At 44.1% G+C, this 20,767-nt stretch overlaps 1 protein-coding gene across 1 annotated transcript in view; it reads right to left on the bottom strand.

Annotated features, from left to right (window-relative positions):
• The window catches only part of GYS1 (glycogen synthase 1), a 167,624-nt gene that overhangs the window by 63,820 nt on the left and 83,037 nt on the right, over nucleotides 1–20,767 (bottom strand). Inside the window, exons 3-5 of the mRNA XM_086930200.1 lie at nucleotides 20,379–20,570; nucleotides 19,471–19,656; nucleotides 18,510–18,654 (exon numbers count right to left, since the gene is read on the bottom strand). Coding sequence (XP_086786326.1) covers nucleotides 18,510–18,654; nucleotides 19,471–19,656; nucleotides 20,379–20,570 — 523 coding nt within the window. The remainder of the gene's footprint in view (nucleotides 1–18,509; nucleotides 18,655–19,470; nucleotides 19,657–20,378; nucleotides 20,571–20,767) is intronic.

Here is a 20,767-nt window from a genome sequence, read left to right as displayed (position 1 = left end):
TCTCACTGTGAACGCAAAGAAATGTAAACTCGCATTCCAAAAGGTGAAATACCTTGGATATGTTTTGGGACATGGTTTAATTGAGCCACAAATTGAAAAAGTGAGGGCGATTGCCGACCCTCCTTTCCCATCCACTAGGAGAGAATTACGATCTTTTCTGGGTGTTGTTGGTTACTACCGACGATTTATTCCGCAATTTGCAGATATTGCCGCCCCTCTCACAGATGCTTTGAAAAATACTGGAAAGGCATCAGCTCCGGTACGTCCTACCATCCAAATGCAGGAGGCCTTTTGAATACTGAAGTCCGCGATTACTTCCACCCCAGTGTTGTCCTCCCTGGATTTCTCTCGCCCTTTCTCTTTGCACACTGATGCATCAGATTATGGTATAGGGGCGGTGCTTTCCCAAACAGGTCGCGATGGGCTTGACCACCCGATCTTATATGTCAGCAGAAAACTGTTGACTCGTGAATTAAAATATGCCACTGTCGAGAAGGAGTGCCTCGCGATCAAGTGGGCCATAGAAAAACTGGCATATTATCTCGAGGGTCGGCGTTTTGAACTCTTTACAGATCATGCACCTCTGCTCTGGATGGCACGCAATAAAGCGAACAATGCGTATTACGGTGGTTTCTATCACTGCAGCCATACACTTTTTCTATACATCACCGGAAGGGCAGTGAGAATGTTGGTGCGGATTTTTTATCTCGTCACCCACTCCCCGATCGGGAGTGTCCGGAGGGGGAGGTGTGTAACACCATGGGGTCACCACAGGTACAAGACTGTAGACAAAATGCAAATAGACATCTGACAGCTACTACCTCTCACTCATTGTACTCCCCACAGAATGTCGAAACAGAGGTAGAAACACATTCGGAACAGTGGCCCTTTAATTCGGAATGGACCTACGACTGGGAGGAGTCTCAACAGGACACGAAGACGTCTTATTCCGGAAACAACGAATCGGAGGTGTGTTTTATTCACCCGGAGGGAGCGGAGTGGAGAGGAAGGCGAAAGCGGAGCGGAGCAGCGGAGCACAGCGTACGAGGAGAGAAGGCGGGGAGTCGTTGAAGAGAACACGGAGCCGGAGAAGCCAGGAGGCCACAGACACCACGAGCCGCCCAGCCATACACCCGCGGGAGGTGTGTGGCTCAGCCAGGTACGTGAGAGATTCAGGGGCTGGGTTACTCGTAAGACAGCAGTTGCGGACTAAGCTCGGGATATATTCCCCCCTTCCTGGTGTTCCCTTCCCCTGAGCACAAAACCCCTCACGACGGCACGAGTGTATTTGTGTGTTACACGTAGTTGGATCCTCACTCTCTTACCCGTAAAATATTAGTAATCTCAAACAGACAACTGATATACCGTTGTCCTTTTCTCTGTTTCACTCGAGAGGCAAAACGGAAGCCGAAGGAGATCTACCTCGACGGAAACCCGACAGAGGGCGTAGAACTGCATCTGCCGAATCAGGGATCCGGAAGGCTGCGAGAAGCCGTTCACCACGAGGAACGATAACAACCCGGAAGAAAAGCTCAGACTCTCTATATTTCAAAATAAAACCCACAAAGACTAAAATAAGCGTGTTGCCTATTCCTCCCGCGCCTGTAACACCCTGTTAATATCCACAGAGCGAATTTGGTTGTCATTTATTACTAACTGCGCCTGAGATCCCCTATAAATATTTTGTAGCATAGAAATAATTTGGGCCGGAAAAATTTAATCTTTCAAGTCCGAAAAATAAAGCATCCCAATTAACTAAATCTTTTTCAGCATCAACCATCATGATACAGGCTGGTGTCCTATTGACGTTATAATAATCCAATGCTTGTATCAGATATCCAGTATTAGAGGACATGGCCCGCCCTGCAACAAAACCAGTTTGATCCATGTGAATTACTTCTTGGGTCAGCTGGGCGATACCCTGTGCCCAGATCTTCATCAGAATCATATAGTCCGCATTTAAAAGACTGATGGGTCTATAAAAATTCACGGTTAGGTGCCTTACCCTTTTTCGTAAAACTAACTTCGATCTCCCTCTTAAACCCCGCAGGAACACCACCTGTCTTAACATAATTAAAGAGTTTAAGAAAAGGAGTCAACTCTTTTACAAACGTTTTATGACATTCGATGGGTAATCCATCATCCCCACAGGCTTTTGCCCCCGCCATAGATTTTACAACTTGTGAAATCTCTGATATTGTATTTTCATTTTGCAGTACTGAGTTTCTAGCTAATCTGGGAAGTTCTACTCCTGCAAAAATATTCCTGAATCGCTTCAGGACTTATGGTATATTTTGTAGTGTGGAGTTGATAATAATGTTCAAAGAAGAACAGATCAACCTCTATTCTATCCGATACTACTGTATTCATTTTGGGATCAATTATCTCGAATACACAGGCTGATTCCTGCCGTGCTTTTGTTGCCCAGCCTAATATTTTTCCAACCATTTGGCTTTTCTTCATATACCTTTTGCAGATAAGTTTGGGAACTATTGATTTCATCAAGAATAAAAAAATCTCTCAAGGACTTCGGATTTCTCCCATTGGCCCTGTGTTGGAGAGTGATGAAGCCTGGAAGTGGTCTGAAGAGATTGCTGGAGTTCTGCAATTTTCCTCCCAGATGTTTTTCCCCCTTTCCTGCAAATAGAGCCATCATTTGACCCCAAATGCTGCTTTAAAACCACCCCAAACTGAAAATATTTAGCTGGCCCTTCATTCGTGTTAAAGTAATCCAGAATCCAGACCCTAAAACTCTCCACCCAAAGAGGGTCCTGAAGGAGGAGGCGGTCCATCTGCCACCTGGACCTCATCCTCACTCCACTCCCTAATTCTAAATCAATTTAAACAAATGAGTGATCGGAAAAAGCATTAGAACCAATTTTTGCAGCTACAAGGACCAATGATCGAGAAGTAAAAAAAAAAAAATCAATTGGAGAGGCGGTATGAAATTAACGGGAGTAGCAAGTATACTCCAAAGCAGTCTGATTAACCCCATGCCAAGCATCGGTCAAATATAAATCCGAAGTCAGACCATCAAAAAACTTCTTTGTCTGAGGTTTTAGCTGTTTTTTTGTTCTTATTCGAGGTATCGATTTTTATGTTTTGTATGTAAATAAAATCACCACCTAAAACAATTTGGCCAGGCTCACCTATAAGTAGATTATGAATTGTTGATAAAGCTGAAGAATCATCAGTAATTGGCCCGTAGTAATTAATAAAATTTACAATATTGCCATTAATTGTAACTTTAATCCAAATCCATCTTGCTTGAGGGTCTTGTTTTTCTTGTATAAATTCCCAGTCGCTATCTCTAGAGAAAAAAAAAATTGCAACCCTTCTAACGGCGAACCCAGCTGACCCAAAAAAGGCTTTTGAAAACCAACCCGGAATAAAACGTTTTGGTAAATAATTTTTTTTAATTGGTTTCTTGCATTAAAAAAACGTGGGGTTTTAATGTAACCAACCACCTAATCAAACCGCCATATTTTTGCCCGTTTAGAAAGCCATTAACGATAAGCGATATAATACGAGATCTGTTATTTGGAATCATACTCCCAATGTTGGAAAATCTTGACATTGCTTTTCCATTTTCTGGGATTTTTCTATTCGGACTGCTCCTGCCCTTTTTATATTTATTCGCCCCTTCCCCGCTCCACAGAGACTCCCACCCCAAAACCTCGCCCACCCCCTTAAATGTGAGCTCCCCCGCTGTGCACATTTCACACCCCTAGTAACTCCTAGTGCCCTGGTTCAGCACCATAGGTGTCCTGCCTCCCCCCTTAATCAGAACTACCCAAAAAGAGAGAAATCATCGAACTACTTCCAGGCAGAAATAGCCTCAAGCAGCTCCAGGGCCTCTTCAATTTGCGTGAACATATGAGACTTACCCTGTACAAGAACTCTTAGTTTTGATTATTGCGCTATAGAGGCTTGCGCCCCTTGAGCCCTAAAAAGATATAGAAGTTTTACAAACTCTTTACACCTTTTTGCAGCCGTTACGGACATAACAGAAAAAATTCTGCATTTTGTTCCATCATTAATATAAAATGGTCTCATCTGGATTGCTTTTGACAACACTTTTTCCTTAATACGATAGTCCGCAAAATTAACTAAAATAGTACCTGGGAACTTAATATGTGGTGGAGAATGGGCTGGAACACGGTGAGCCCTAGTCAATGTTAAATTACAAGAGAACTCGAGAATCACTGTTTGTTTAAGAGACGACTCCACCCATTGAAGTGAGTTTACACCTTCAGACCTCTCCAGGACCCCAATAATGCGTAAATTTGAACTGCGTAAATAATTTGAGTTCTTCAATTTTATCTTCCAGAATTCTTTTATCCTGTACCGCTACATTTACTTGCTTAAGGGCACCGTTCATCTTATCTTCTAATTGAGAAATCCTCGATTTGGCTTCTAGAATTCGTGTAGGAAAGCTCATTACTGCCTCTTCTATCTTTCCCAGTCGGAGGTGCAGCACCGCTGTTTCACTTTCTTGTGATCTCTTCATATCGCGAATTTCATCCAGTATTAAATTCAACATTGATTTAATGTTAATCTGATATGAGCTAGCCTCCTCATTTTGAAGTCCAAGCTCAGGTCTTTCTGATCTTGACTGAGACCCACAGTAATCTCTTTGCACTGAAGCCTCTGCTATTTTAGTAGAGGTCGGCTCGGGATTGTGCCTGGGATGATGCCAATAGCATTTGTTGAACCTGAGGAATGCAGTCTAGGTGATGTTGTGGATCCTTCTCTGCAACGGGAGAGTGTGGGAGTGGAGTAGCTACTGTCAAATTAATAGTTTGAAGGAGAGCAGGAGATTCTTCTTTTATCAATGGCTCTTCTGGTCTCACATCATGGGCGGAGACTCCTGGAAGAGGAGGTGCAGACTGAAAAGGTAAGACAGACCTTAACGATGGAGGCCGAGTTGTATCCCCTAAGGGCAGAAGTATAGGCTGCCCGATACCTCTTGGCTTGATTTTGCAGATGCTTGAGCAGTGAAAGGAACAAGATTCTTCTTAACAAACAGAGTAAAGTCCCTGGAATTCTTGAACTCTTTTTTTTTTTTTTTACTTGGAGGGCCCCCGAAGATTTATCCTGGTCTATCAAGTCTGCACCCTCATTCATACCCTCGTGCATACCGGTCTCATTCAGAAGAGAATCATCGGTCTCTGAACCTTCAGGGCTGAGGGACGTCTCCATTTGATACGTTTTATTAGAAGCTTTAGCAGGTATCTGATTGGATTTGATTTGCATTAAACGTTTTTTTAGTTTTGGCTGCATGCGCAGCATCTGCTTTTGCAGCAAGTTTCAGCTGTTTTCTCATCTTGCTTGTTGCCTCAGTTTTTTTTCTTCCCCCTGAAACTGTAGAACAAAAGTCTTTTTTTTTAACTAGGCGCTCGAATGAGTTGAAAACAGTTTTTAATAAGTTCCGGTTAGAACCTTTTTAAATGCTCAGTCATTAAACAGCCATCAAGCACTTTCGTAATGAAAAAAGAAAAAAAACACTGCTGCTCGAATACCGGTCCTTTTCTTGTAAAACCGTTTTTTGTTAAGGCAGACCTACACCACGACTTCACCTCCCATACCTGCTACTTCAATCCGCTTTTTCAGCTCTTCCGCTTACTCCGGATTACTTGAATCTCCCGCCTTTGCGCCGCTTGCAGAGCAGCCTCTCGCTGACAGGCTCCAACGAAAACGTGGAGATGAAGCACCAGAGCACCGCGCCTCAGCTCCGCGTCTCAACTTGGCTCTTGCCTCACCAACTCTCCGCCGCCTGCATTTAACCGGTAAGTCGCAGTTCATTTTCAGCGCGTAAGCTGCCGTTGCTTCACGCTATATTGATTTAGATTTCCTCGCATTTTCCTCACTTTAAAGCAGCATGCCGGGCTCAGAGCTCTCCTCTTCTCACAGCTCAACTCTCCAGCGTACCGCGCAAGGCAGGGGTGGGGTGGGGTGAGGCTGCAGTCACCTGAGGCTAGGAAGAGGCAGGGATCTCCCCAGCCAGCATCACTGAAGCTTTATGATAACAAACTTGACAACATAACAGTGTCTGTCACCACCCATCAGCATCGAGATGTACACACCATCCCATATGTGAGCATATTTAATACACAACTCCCATTCAAAGATAATTGGAATTCCATTCAACCAATCGTACTTTAGTTTTGTTACTGTGATCATCTCCTGGCTCAAGCATAGGCAATTCTATGGTGCAACATGCATCTAAACTTGCTTTTCAAGGCAAATTGTCTCTTCCAATTTTGGGATGGTTCTTTTTTTGAGTATCAGATCCAGTCTCAATGGGGGCTTTTCAGCACATGCAAAGCCATCACCTTCTATAATAGCTAGTAGGGCCACTTTGGGATTCAAATCCCATTGCAATTTGTTGTATGCTAGTCATAGCGTTCCAAAAAGGTTGAATAATTCTGCATGCCCATGGTGTGCAGGAAGCCCCCCTCCTCAGTTTGACATCTAAAGCACGTTGCATCGGGACTGCGTTGTATTCGCAACAATGGTTGCAGAGTTATGTAGCTTTGATGTAACACTTGAATTGTATCAGGCTATACCTAGCAGATATTGCTGCTTCCCTGGGTCTCATCAACACAGCTGTCTACATTTCATCTTCCAAGAAGCCCAGATCCATTTTCCATGTTAATCTTGGTTTTTTAAATAGTGTCAGCAATGTTTATGAAAAGAGATCTATACAAAGCAGATACCCGTTGCTTTGAAGGTAACTGACCTTTTAAGTTTGACCTCAATTGGGATAAATTCAGGAACCTCTTGTATGTTGCAAGGTATGGTGTCATAGCACGCCTCAGTTGCAAGTACAAGAATCGGTAGTTCTCAAGGCCAAACACTGTGTAGTTCCTCGAAGAATTTCATTGCGTTGGACACAGTGATACTGCTCAAGGTAGAAATGTCAAGGTTGTCCCATTCCCTGAAGCTGTTCACGGCGGTGACCCGGGCGAAACGGATTCACAGACAGTAGTGGGATTTCCCCAGTGAATTTGTTAGTCCACTGTTTTTGTGCGAGTGAAGCCCTCAAGGAGCCAAATAGTACTTTGGGAGTGGGGAATTCTTTGGGGGAGTCTGCCTATATAAACATAATGACTAAATAAATAAATCAATAAATGGGGAAGATGTCCATAGCTCTGTCCTTTATACTGGATCCATTGGAGGATCCATATATCCAATCAGTTATTACTAGCAGGCGTAGAGCTCTTAATAGGATATGGGGTCAGCCATACAGAGTAAACCATCAAAGGTGAACATACATTTAGCCGTGGCTACTCTGCGGTGCTCACCGAGCAAAATGAAGGATCTCACCTGGGAACAAAGTGTTCTGGGGACATTTCAAATCAGTTGAAATACATAGTTTTGGAGTGCGTACAGGATTTTTGGGAGGAGTATCATATTAATATAATTTTTGTAATTATAGAAATTGGATGTTTGAACCGGTAGTGTGACTTTCCGTATAAGATCGAGTATGTGCTGTATGTTTTCTGATCTGATTATCATTTAATTTGTGACTACCTGAATACCCAGTTATTTAAAGCAGTGTGTACTTATTTGTACACTGCCTTGAATGGACCAGGTAAGGTCTTTAATTACAAGACAAAGAAGGAGTATTTTGTTTTTGTTCCAATTTACTCCTAACCCGGAGTATTGGCCGAATTCATTCAATGTTTGGATTATCCCTGGCCCGGATGAGCTAGGGTTGCCCAATTACTTTAAAAGGTCACCATATTATAGAGATACTATATTTTCAATAGTTTCAGAACATGTAAACCCTATGATTTAGTAGTCTTGTCTTTAGCACTAGAGGTTTGATGGGCAGGGCGAAGAGCAGAGGGAATGGTGTGCATGACTACCTTATTTCTCACCTTATGAGAAAGGGTTCGAATATTTGCCCCCAATTCTCAATTGTGCCATCAGTCCAATCCACTATATAGTAAAGAACTATATGAGATGAAGTTAGGGCCAAACCCCGCATATGTTAGGAAGGGAAATAAGAAGTCTCATGAAAGGTTATCAAAATCTTTTTCATAGTCCATTAGTAACCGGGTCAGCTGCTTAGCGTCAGGTAGTGCCACAGCTTTCAATACTCATGTGATAATAAATTGTGTCAAATGGTTTGGAACGAACCCGCTGAGGTCTTTGTGGCTCAGGTTACCTTCAATTACCTTGAAGAAGCAGTTGTCCAGAACCTTGGTCAAGATTTATAGATTTCGGTATTAATCGTGGAGATTGGCCTGTATGAGGCACATTTGTTGACCGGTCCATCAGGGTTCAGAAAAACAGTAATCTGTGCTTCTCTCTTGCGTTTAGGTGTACATCATGTGGACTTGCACCAAGGACTATGCAGGGCCCATTAAGAGCTCACCGGAAGCAGATTGGGGTTAGTGTTTTACTAGATGGTAATTGCAAAACGGCCTCCAAGATCTCCTCTGTTATCAGTACTAAATCTAAGGGTAGTTTATTTTCCACAGGAAGGAGAGTGGGATAAAATTATATATCAATATTATTATGTGCAATAGGTTGCGTAGGTCCATACAGTGTGTCGTGGCACTGCATAAATGCAATGCCAATCTCATCAGGGGGCATAAAGAGGCTTCCATTGCGATCTCTTATTCAGAGAACATGTCTGGCCTCCTCTTCCCCATGACTCAGTGAATGTAGTAATTTGCCTTTCTTAATACTGTGGTCATAGTCTAGTTTTGGACGCCAGCTATATATATTTCTGGCTTTATCCATTTGGGTTTATTGATCTTTTAATTTCATGAGTTGTAAATTTTTATCTGTTGTTGTCCCCGAGTTTGGTTTTGGATTCTCGTACTTCCATTACTAATTTAGGCGCCTTTTGAATTCTTTCATGTTTCAGATTTGACACAGTACAAATGACTTTCATTTAAAAAATAGCTGGTATACCTCCCAGAGAATGGCAGGAGTGTGTACAATATTAATGGTAGTTTGGAAGGATTGTGTCATTGCTTCTCTGGGTATATCTAAAATCATTTGGTTAGCCACAAAATACTTATTTTCCATGAGTGGTGAGATTTCAGTGTTTATCCGTGGATCAGTAAGTCTAAGGAGGGGTGTGATAAGGTAAGTCATTGTATGCAGACAGACTGCAGCTATTGAGTTTAGATCTGGTGTAAGCCCAAGCAAATAATCGAAATGGGATAAGGCCTACACGCTACCGAGAAAAATGTAGAACCACGTATGTCAGGATGGTGGTGTTTCTGATCATCACTTAGTCCCACTGCATTTGAAAAGATTGCTAAGGCAGAAGAGGTTGTAAGGACCATTAGTGGGGGTCCTGCGTTACTTAATTCATCCTATTTGTAAGCGTGTCACCCTCACTGGAACCATTTTCATCCAAAAATACTTCCTTAGGTCACCCCATGAAACCCTCCCTCATCCTCCATAAAATGTTTAATCTCCGTTGATGTCAAGAAGCAATCCTTCCCAAACCACTAAAATGCACCCTCTCTGAAGACTCGAAAGGATGGGTGGTATGAAATTCCTATAACACATTGAGTCAAATTAAATTGTAATTATATTGATATAGAGCTTACTACTCCAAACAAGGCATTGAAGTGCTTTACACCAGGCAGCACTCTGCTCCGAAACCCAAGGTTAATGGTTAGTTCAGTGTTTTTGGTTTCTTAATGGGATGAGTTTTGTGCACTCAAAGCAAACCATTCCATGCAGTCATTTCAGTTTTTTATGGTGGACTAAAGTAATAGTGCTTGGTTGCAATCATTATTGGGGGGTGGGGGGGTGAGCTCAAGCACATGTCTGGCGGGATTAATAAAGGAGTTAAAGGAGATTAGGTATTGTTAGGTTGCATAGGTATGATTTTCAGCTGAATGGGGAAAGATTGCATTTTGTAAATGAGTTGAGGGAAATTTGCTAACAGATTAGTCAAACATACACGTCAATCGTAGGTTGTGTTCAGAGAGAGTAGGCACGCAGAGGTTGGAATGAAAGTACAGGGACATTTGAAAGAAGAAAAAAAGGCAACAAATAGGTTTTAATAAAAAGGACAACTTTTTAAATGCCAGATTTAAATAATGTAATGAATGATTGAGACAGCATGCAGTGTGAGGATGCAAAAATGTACAAAGTAACAACATTATTTACTTGTGAGGATTGTGCTATATTGGACAATATTAATAGGTAAAAGGATCAGGTAAATGCTCTCTCTGTTGCTAGACTACTGCTAGACCACTGATCCAGTCAGGTCAGTTAATTAGCTTAAGGGTTGAACGTTAAATATAATGACTGGACACATGTCGAGTAAATACATGGGAAATAATGTACACATGAAAAAAGAATCTGATGTTCATCCAGGGGCAGTGCCTTCGTGAGGGTGTTGCCCCACTTATATTTGAGCCCCTTTGACCGCAAAATAAATGAACTATATTAGACAACTGTGCCCTCATTATTTTTAAATGCTTCAGTTCTGCGGCAGCCGCATAGGCACGTTGCAGGTAGTTGAGTGAGATATGTTGCCATCAAATGCACCTGCAGGTACAGAAGCAAGAGTAGAGCGCACCCAAGTGCGCATGTCGAGTTCGACTGCTGCCTTTATCCGGCCAGCCCGACATGTGCACTAGGCTTCCCTTACAGCCTCGCCAACAGTGCACATTACTGAGCCAGGAGTGACTCAAAGCCGCAGTCCACAGTCTCAGTAGTGAGCGGAGAGGTTCACTGCAAAAGTAGGAGCAGAAGCAACGTCAGGACTGGCTTACAGAGACCAGGAGGTGTTCCTACTAGATGCCTCTACAATGTGCACGTGACTTGAGACAGCGCAGTGGTGGGAGGACTGGAGAGGTCATCTCTTCTGTCTGCCCCTAGACTTTTCGTGCCCACACAATAGGAGTTGGTGTTAAAATCCTCCTGAGTCCTGCGATTGCGAAACCTGAACATTCCACTTTCTACAGATAAATACATTTAAATAAATAAACAAATTAGCAGGTGACCGGTGAACCACGTGGAAGATACGAGTTCCATTAAATTCGGGAACAGAATCATCTTGTCTTTATGTGCTTATTTTCGTGTACTTGCGCCCTCACCATGCACTGGGACTGGGTTTGTGCCACATTTGATCCAGGGGATAGGCACATATTTGTGTTAAGCCACTTAATTCCTGGCGCATACGTTACGCATGCTTGCCTTAGGGGAGATACAACTCAAAGACGGCAGAAGCTACACATAAAAGTGGCTGAGATTAAAGTATGGTTATACAAGACTCTTGCATGGAAAAAACGATGGAAACTATGTTAGTCAAGCGCCTCCTGGCGTAGTGGCATCAATGTGTGCAGTGTCCTTCGAGCAGGCTAGGTCCTGTAACGAAGCTGCGGCATGAGCGCCGTGCAGTTTTTAAATCAAACGTCTCCAGTCCTGGCAACATATGGAAAATGAAAAAAACAAGTTGAATTAAAAAAACGTGAAAAACGTAAATTGGACTGCATTGCACACATGGATTATATAGCGTTATTGGTTTTTATACTCCTTGTTAAACTGACAAGTGTTTTTGTCTGTGAAGTTAAGGACAGTTTTATAGGGCCCAGTAGGGACCAGTTTTACAGACCGCTTAATTACCGACGAGTCTGGGTGCGGATAGTTGTTGGTGTACTTAAATGGTTACACATATGCCTACCCAGTGGTGTAGCTACACCTACTGCTACCCCGGAGCAGCCCCTAACATTGCCGCCCGGTGCAGGTAAGAGTGGGGAAGGGGAGGTGTGTAAATGATTTTTTACAGGGGGAGGGTCGACAGACATGACTTGCACACCTCCGCCGCCCCCAAAAAGTGTGCCAGTGCCAATGGTTGCCTATCTGCTGGGTGTGAAAATACCTGCCCTTCTTCCAGCTCTGCCTTCAAGTTCAGATTTCATTTTGGACTGGAGGATGTTGATGGTAACTAACTGCATTAGGTCTATCAATCCGGTCTCCCATGCAGTCTGCAGTGGCACTGGAACATTTGCCCACTCTTTTTTAAAATGTTCTCTTTGGGGAGAACCCTCCCATCCGCTAAAGCCCCTTTATGTCAAACAGGCTAGCTCGAGATGAAGCACTCACCCCGTAACCTTTACGCCCTACCACTTATATGTCATCAGCTGCCACTGCGTTCATACTCTGGATGGATACATTTAAATGACTGGTTTGCATTGGCACCAGATGGAAGAGGAGGACAGCTTCACAGACAGTGGAGGTGCATTATCTTCATTGCAGTGGCTGAAGGGCAGGTGAAGCAAACACTGGTGTGATGCGGGGATGGCGAAAGCACTCCATTTGCAAATTCAATTAACACTTTTGTTAGCAAAAGGCTGCTGATTAAACTTCAAGCTCTGCCCTTTTTAGGTCTTGCCAAGGCAGTGCTAGGGCGCCGTCTCTTTGAAACATGCTACGTCTGGAATATGGGCTCCTTTTACTGTATTATTATTAAAAAAATTTATAGAGCGCGTAGTCACCCGGAGGTATCCCAGCGCTAAGAACCCTACCCCTACAGGTCAGTGGGCCAGGAACAGAATAGGGGGAAATGGAGAGGAGGGGGGAACTGGAGTTCGGTGTTCCGGACGGGCAAGTTTCTTTAGGGAAAGAGGTGGGTTATTACATACATTTCTGCTTTTCTTTGGTTAATATTCTTGGTAATCCAGCCTTTTGAATTTTTGTAACCTCCTATGAGGACTGCCCCTGTTACATGTGCTCTTACTCTTTCTGTAATTTTTGATAGTCAGAGCACTCTTTTTTGCTTGCCTGCCTCTGTAGTGAGATGTGTTTTGCTTACTTTATTCGCCAGCTTGATGGAAGATTTGCAGCTGCTTCACGTGCCGTGCTTTTGTTTTAGTGTGTTTGATGGCAGCTTTAATCTACATTGTAATACAGAGAGATCAAAAGCAGCCCCCAGCTCCATGCCCCAGGCTTCCCTGCATGCAAAGAGATAAAATCACCTCTTCGTTTCAATTGATTGCTTTGCTGTTGAGAATTGGATCATGAGCGCAGAGTCTGCAAAGATGTATGGCAGCAGCCCGGGTACTCTAAACTTACACAGATGCATTTCACCTCCACAAAAAAAAAAAAGGTGACCACCTCCTCATATCATCAGAGAAAACAACTTCCCACCTTCCGGTTCGTGGGAGTTCGCAACCCAGGAAAGGAAGTCGGTCGCTTCAGCAACACCAAAGTCAGGAAAACAGTGTAAAAAGAGGATTCCGAAGCTAGCTGTGGGTCTGAGCCAGGACAGGCAACCATTTACAGCAGTGTTTACACTACTGCGAGTGCACCCCTGCCTGACCACGTCCCTGCTGCTGCCTGGTGGCAATCTGTGCTGTTAATTAAAACAGACCAAGCAGCTCTGATTGTTGGGCGTCTGAGAACAATCTTACACAAACACAGCATTTAATCACTGGGGCATGTCTTTGGTGAGCAACACAAGAGGTAATAAAGTTTCACAACTAAGCATATAGTCTCCCTAAAGGAAGAGCTACTTAAATTGCCCTGTTTATTTAATTTGCTTTTTCTTTTTTTCAGAAAAAAGGTAACTGGAACAGTTTCAGTTTCTGAAATTCTCAGTGAGCTTCATAGCCTATTGTTAAGACCATTGTTATACTTTTCTTATTATGACACGCTTCTCATTATGCACTATACTTTTGGTAAAACTCCAAAGCTCTTGAAGGTTACAGTCTATTGGAAGTATTTTACAAGAACATGCCAACAAAAGGCACGCATTTAACACCTGCAACATCCGATAATGAAGGCAAGGAAAAATCTTAAATCCAAACACAAATCACTACACAAATGCAATTTGTCCAGGCACGTTCATCAAGTAACATCTTTTGAATGCAAGACAGCATCAATTACCAACCTTCACTCAAATCACTGAGAGCATATTCAGAGGGTGACGTAGTTTGATATTTACAGTAAAGCAAACAATGCATAGTTGCATTGAGATGGAAAATGTTCAGCTAATGGCGTTTGTCAATCTTTTGTCAATTTTGCGGTCTGCCACAGATATTGAGCTGAGCTGCTTCATAATTGAACTAGTGATGAAGAAAGTCTCTCTCTCTCTCCAGAAAAAGAGTACAAGGCCAAGACTGTACCCAGCAGCTGCAAACTAAAGCTCATCTGCTTAAAAAATAAAATAAAAAAATAAAAAAATCACACAACTCTACATCGAGTTTTAGAATTTGGTCCTTTAGGTAGCAGTGCAATATTTGTACAGACATCAGCATAAAAGGAGGGGAAATCCAAACCTCTGCATGTCACAGTAAAGGCTACAGCCAGCACTCCCTAAACTGAGAGCAGAATTCAGCAAACTAAAGATTGCTTGCCATTTTTTTCCACGAGGGTTTCAAGAAGGGTATTTTATTTTTTTAAGTTGCACCCTAGTTTTGGAAATGAAGGCTAAAAAGTGCACTATTTCACCACATTTTTCCTGTTTTTAAAAAAAATATTTTGCAACATAAGAGTTATATAGCCCTTCAATCCCTGGCTGCACAGCACCAAGGCTAATGTGCTGCATGGCTAAACACTAATCCCAAAGGGTAAACGTTGTTTACAACGCGGTGTTTACACAGCACAACCTTTACCACGCTGCCATTACAACGCAAGTCATTACTACGACTTGCGCTGGATGGCGCGGTTGCTTAAGGAATATTGTAATTTTCGATTCGAACACCTTCCCTACTGTTACTTGGGCTGGTGTTGGAATAGAAAATTATAATAATCCTAAATCAGCGCCCTCCAACAAAAGTCGTTGTAACGACTTGCGATGTAAAGTACCGCGATCAAATTATCACGTTGTACTATCATACATCCTCCCAAAGGCAATACCTATTGGCTATGCCAGTGCTTGTTGTAGCTATGGGTGAGTAGGGGTGGAGCTGCAGGTTGAAGGGGACCCTTTAGATGAGGCCATGTATTTTTCTACCTTCAACACACTTAAGTGCAGAGCCCTCACACCTATGTGCCCCTGTTATGGGTGTTTCAGGCTGGAGACATTCCAGCTGTGAAGTGTATCACTGCACAAAGGCTGTGTCTGGTGCACAGTCTGGAAGACATTTGAAATGCAAACTTATTGAAATTTACCTTTTCTCAACAGAAAGGTCGCTGCCTCGGTCCTCGTGTTTATGGGCTATTTTAAAGCGTGGTTCCAAGTTAAAAGCGCCCACCTTGATTCCAGCCCCATTTACATTGTGTTCAAATGGGCTCTGTAATGTCATTTGTGATGCCAAATGTAATGAGGCTGCTTGGAATTCTTTCCCTTCACCCGTACTTTAGTGCTCGATGCCCTATCTGCTACGGACACTCACTCGAGTAAGATTTACGGTCCTTAAGATAAAAAGGCTTGGTGTGGTTTTATTCAGACAAATAGGACAGTCACATAGTACCAACACCTAGCTGGTCCTTGCACCCCGATACTCAATAGTTATGCGGGGTTTTGCTTTGGGCTTTCTTCTGACCAGTTCAGCATGCAAAGCGAGCATGTCATGTCTTATAAGCCTTCCTTCGACTCCTAACTCCACAATTCCCTTGGAAAGCAATCAACGCTACTCTGAAATGCAACCAGAGGTGCTTCTTCACCTGCACCACCAGCAAAGTGGAAATGCTTCTATGTGCGCTTTATTTTACACATTATACATCAGATCTGCTATTTTTCAGGAGAAATTGCTTTCAATAACAAATGTAGAAATAGCAACAAATTGAAAAACACATAGGGCCACATGTATCAAAAAAGCATTTTGCGAATATCAAATAGCGATTTTTACCGAATCGCTATTTGATATTTGCAAAATGCTCTGTATGCAAGGAATCGCCAAAGATTTATTGATTCCTTAATATTACCCAATAGTGATTCAGTAAATAGTGAATTGCTACTAGGTAATATTATTGGCCCATATATAGGCCCATAGGTGTAAATGGCCCATAGGTGTAAATGGTTTTTCATTAGCTATTTTCTGATTCCCTAATTGGTAATCACAAATTAGGTGATGCAAAGCCAAGGGTGCCTATGGGCCTAAGGTCCCCCTGAAGCACCCCAAAAACTTAAATGTGCAAACGTAAAGCTAGGGGGATGCGTGCGCTACATGGCACTTTGAAAAATGCATTTTTTTAAAATTTGCACATGTTAACCATCGACTTGGAGTCAATGGTAATAGCATTTTCTTAAATGGACAGTTGCCATTCAGAAAATGCTTAGCACATGTGCTAAAGGAATCGCAAATTGTAATTCCCCATTTGTAGTCGCAATTGTAGGTAATAGCTATTTTTGCGATAACCTATAATTGAGACTACAAAGCCTTACATACATATTGAAAGGCTATTTTGCATTCTCAAACTGCTGAAATTACTGATTTGCACCATTTGCAAATGCAAAATTGTTTAATACATGTGGCTCATACACAAAACAGTCTCTCACTCCAGCACACACTGACTAGCCCACATACGTTCGGAGAGTTAGCCACACAACAGAAGAACAAAACTGCGCAGAAAACAATTCAGACACTACCACATGTAGATACGTAGCAACAAAGATGCACGCATACATTAACTCAAGCACACAGTATTACAAACATGCAATACGCCCACCAACAAAAATCAACAAATTGATAGCAGAACACACGTACCAATGCTATAGGCAGCAAAAAAGTGCTGACAAATGCAGATATTGCCAAAAGCATCTACACAAACCCATTCAAAAGAAACCCAGTGGCCCCACCATTCTTACAAGAAAGTGCAAATATGTGTAAAATGGTTCGAAACACACAGACTCACATACCAATGCACAAGCAAACTTCACAGAGAGCTATGCACGCATCAACACAAGATGTGTAAATTAAGACAATTCTGCAGCCGCAATCGCAAATGCCTGTATATACATACCTATACATAAAGCCATTCAGAGGGAACCGAAAACAACTGCGCCTCTCCCTCCCATGGAAACACAAACATCCATGCATAAATCCTTCCAGGTGTAACAGAGTGGTCATTCGATGTCCATCTCCATCGACATGCCGTAGGCACAATCGCAGTGGCGGCTTCTTCGCTATGGCAAAGGAGTCGCCCCTCTGCTTTCTAGTGCGGGAAGAGGAGACATAAATTGATAATAACTTCAAGGTATTATCATTTTAAGCTTCCTGCTGCTTTGCGGGCTGGTCTGCTCTGCTCTCGGACCAGGGCAGGGGAGGAGTTGTTTTCATTCCGCCCACACCAGTCATGCGCACTTTCCCCGTTCTCCATGCAGGTTGCATCACAGCGATACCAAAGGGTATGATGGATGGAGTGCTTAAGCACATCAAACACTCACCCCCAGTCAACTGATCTGGGTTTAATCCATCATCATTCTTTAGCTCACTCCACCACCCCAGTTCAGACATGGCCATATGCAAATCAGTCTGAGCCTGTGCCTCATGGGAACAGTCCAGCCCAAACTGCCAAGCCATTTCTTCCCTGGAACCCGAACAAGCATCCTGGGACCGGTTTCGGATTCATAATCCACATCAGCCAGGATATCTTGAATCCAGTGGTAGAGTGAGCAAGGGACCCAAGTCTGGGCATAACCTGCCAACTCAGGGCGAACAAAGCGATACCAAAGGGGATGATGGACGGAGATGTATGGAGAACAAGCCCAGGCTCCCGTTCCCTGGTTGATCGTCCAACCAGGACGGTCAAAACCAATCACAACTCTGTATTGCAGCGTTGGTATTGGCCAGGTGGGCCTGGGTGCCTACCAATCACAATGCTGCATTGCAGCGTTATGATTGGTCAGTGGGGCCTGGCTGTGCTTCGGTCCAAGACCAAGAATAGCAGGAGCGGAGACGCGGGACCCGGCGGAATGATAAGTTTATTCTTTTTTTTTAAAAATATACGTGACCCTTCCCCCCCCCACCATGTGACTCGGAGTGTGCGCGCAACGCGCCCGCCCGGCCACCCGCAAGCCATTGCGGCCGCTGCTGCACAATCGCCACCAATACATCTTGCACAGAGTACCCAAGCCAACATAACTTAAGCACACAATGAAGGTAAAAAGCCACGCCAAGTCCCCTTGGCGCTCTTCCCTTCAGCTCCGTCATGTCCAGTCCACACTGCCACCATAACCAGCAGGACCCTGGCGTGCCAAACAGACACATCTGCTACCAGGATAACTGTCTATTGTCCAAGTTGGTGAACAAACAACATGGAAATAGTTGCCAGCCTGAACAGTAAACCCAAGGATATGCTTGCCTGGACCTAGCAGCCGTTTCAAGGTCCCACTGGCCAAACATAATCTCCCATTGGCTCCAGTGCTGTGCATCATGTATTACCCTATCTGGTGATTAGCCGTGCTTTGTAAATCCAGATTGATTGATTGAGGGCAAAATAAAGAACTTTGTATCTTCAGGCAAAGGTGAACTCTGTGCTCGTCTTACTGCAGTGTGCAGAGGATTGGATCTTTACTACAAAGGAAGAAGGGACTGATGACCATAAAACATAGCACCCTGTGGTCATGCGCTTACCAGGCTTGCGCTTCAGCAGGAACTCTGCTTCTACTGCAGTGATCTGCGACACAGTAGTGAAGACGTGGCTGCACTGCACGGCCGCCCGCTCCATGCAGTAGCGGTGATAGATCTGCCGGTCGCCAGCCTCCTTGTCCACGTTGAACTAGAAAGAAAACCGAAACTGAGAGTTGGAGACAATGAACCTACATGTCCTCACCACCCTAGGCACATGCTGGACCACAGGCAAACCTCTCAACTCCCCTTCAGTTGGAGAGGGACTCTTGCCTCAACATGTTCATCCTCTCAATAAACCAAATGTCCTTTGTGGACTTCAGCGTGGTCAACCTTAAACAATCCTCCCCCATCCACGGACTTCACTATGTCACCTACCACAAACATCTAACTTCACTCTGTGGAAAATCAACAGTTTGAGAGGAATACTGCGTTCAGTGCCTCAAACCCCAGCGGGGCAGGACTGTCACATGAAGTTAGCACCTCTGGAAGCCTTACAGGGCTTGGGCTGCTTAGCTCAAGTATTTCCACAGGACTCATCCCATCTCGACTTCCACGTCCAGGCTTTAGTCAGAAAATCAGTGCTCCATCGGATTTGTAGTCTTGTTTCAATGTAATAGGTAAAGTACATGGAGACAAGAATTTGTAAAAGCAGCACCCTGGACAGGATAGATGCCTCGTGGTGACTTTGATCATGTGGAATTCAATATCAATTGTATTCTTGGCAATATTTCTGCACTCTAGCCCAATGTGACTGGGGGAGAGGGAAGTAACCCGGATGAGACCAAAACTTGGCTATTTTGTGTGTACAACACTGATCGTGCCAGTGCGTGAAGCCAAGGCTTTCTGGCTCCCGTCCTTCACCCACATTCATAGGTCTTGAAGGTGCCCACGTGTGCCCAGCATGCTAACTTGCCCCTTTCATAGTACCCTCACACCCCCTCTTCCAGAGGTGGTACGGACTTACATTCTCCAGGTTGTTGTAGAAGTCCACGCTGCCCGCACACAGGTAGCGCCCGAGCAGGGTGGCGTGAGTAGTAAAGATGGTGGCGACTGGGAGCTTCCGGAAGCGGCATAAGCAGAGCCCCACGCCGGCCAGCCACTCGTGGAAGTGGGCAAGGATGAAGGGCTTCTCTTCTGACTGAGCGGCAAACTGTGAGGGAAGAAGTGAAAGGTCACAAAAAGAGTGAGACACGGGTTGACAGAAAAAAGGGCGACAGTGAGCAGTAAAGACATTAAGAGCTAAAGATGGAGAGAGGCGCGGGGAAAAACAGATTATGAGAACGACACGCTGTACGGTAGGGGAGCAAACAGGTGACCAAAACAGAGGCAGAAGGGAAGAAAGGGGGAGTGAGGGTGGGAGAAACAGAGTGAGAAAAGAGGGGGAGACAAAAAGGCCAAGAGAAACTAAAGGGGAGGATGAGATGGCGAGAAAGAAGAATGGGTCGAGGAAAAAGGTGACAGGGTATTAAAGGGAATTAAAAAACGAAAGATAACAGCGGCTGACAGATTGAAGAATGAAAATGGGTGAGAAGTAGTGATGGGTAGTAAAAGAGTGAGTGAAAAAGGAAGCAAATGTGGGAAGGGAAATCGCCCACAAAAAGTGAAACGGGGGTGATAAAGTATACAGAGCGTGTGAGAAGTGCGAGGGAAATGTCAAGTGTGGAAACAAAGAGAACGAGGGTGAGAACGGAAGAAGAGGACAGGGAAAATAACAGAATGCGATTGTCAAAGGCCGTGCACAGCCGGGCTGGTGGGGGGCAGCCAACCCTTGGCGCACTATTTCCAGGGCCAAAGCTGCCCCTTTCTTGGATAGCTCGCTTTGCCACCACACCATCGCCGCACATTGCGATACCTGAGGCCAGCAGCCCTTACCTCCCCCAGGAACCAGGCGGTAAGGAAGCCGAAGAGCACAGCGTCATTGGCCTCACGGTCGTACCAGGGAATGCCAATGGCACAGCTGTCCCAGAGCTCCGCCTTCCAGCGGTCCAGGCTCCAGGCCGTGGCGGCAATGTCCAGCAGGATGACATAAGGGCTGCCCTCAATCAACCACCTGCCAAAGTACACCTGAGGAGAGAAGGAGAGACATGTAGGTGCTGAGGCTGCTCTCTCTCGGCCACACTATCTCCCCACCAACATGATAACTGAATCCGAATCAGAATACGCTTTATTCGGTATAAAATCAATGAACCATAAAAGCACATAATTGACAGATTAAAATTTAACAATATAAAATTTAAATATACATAATATTTAAAAAAACA

The sequence above is a fragment of the Lissotriton vulgaris genome, chromosome 7 (genome assembly GCF_964263255.1).
Source record: "Lissotriton vulgaris chromosome 7, aLisVul1.2, whole genome shotgun sequence".
Taxonomy (NCBI): Eukaryota; Metazoa; Chordata; class Amphibia; order Caudata; family Salamandridae; genus Lissotriton; species Lissotriton vulgaris.
This window is presented reverse-complemented; position numbering and strand designations above follow the sequence as displayed.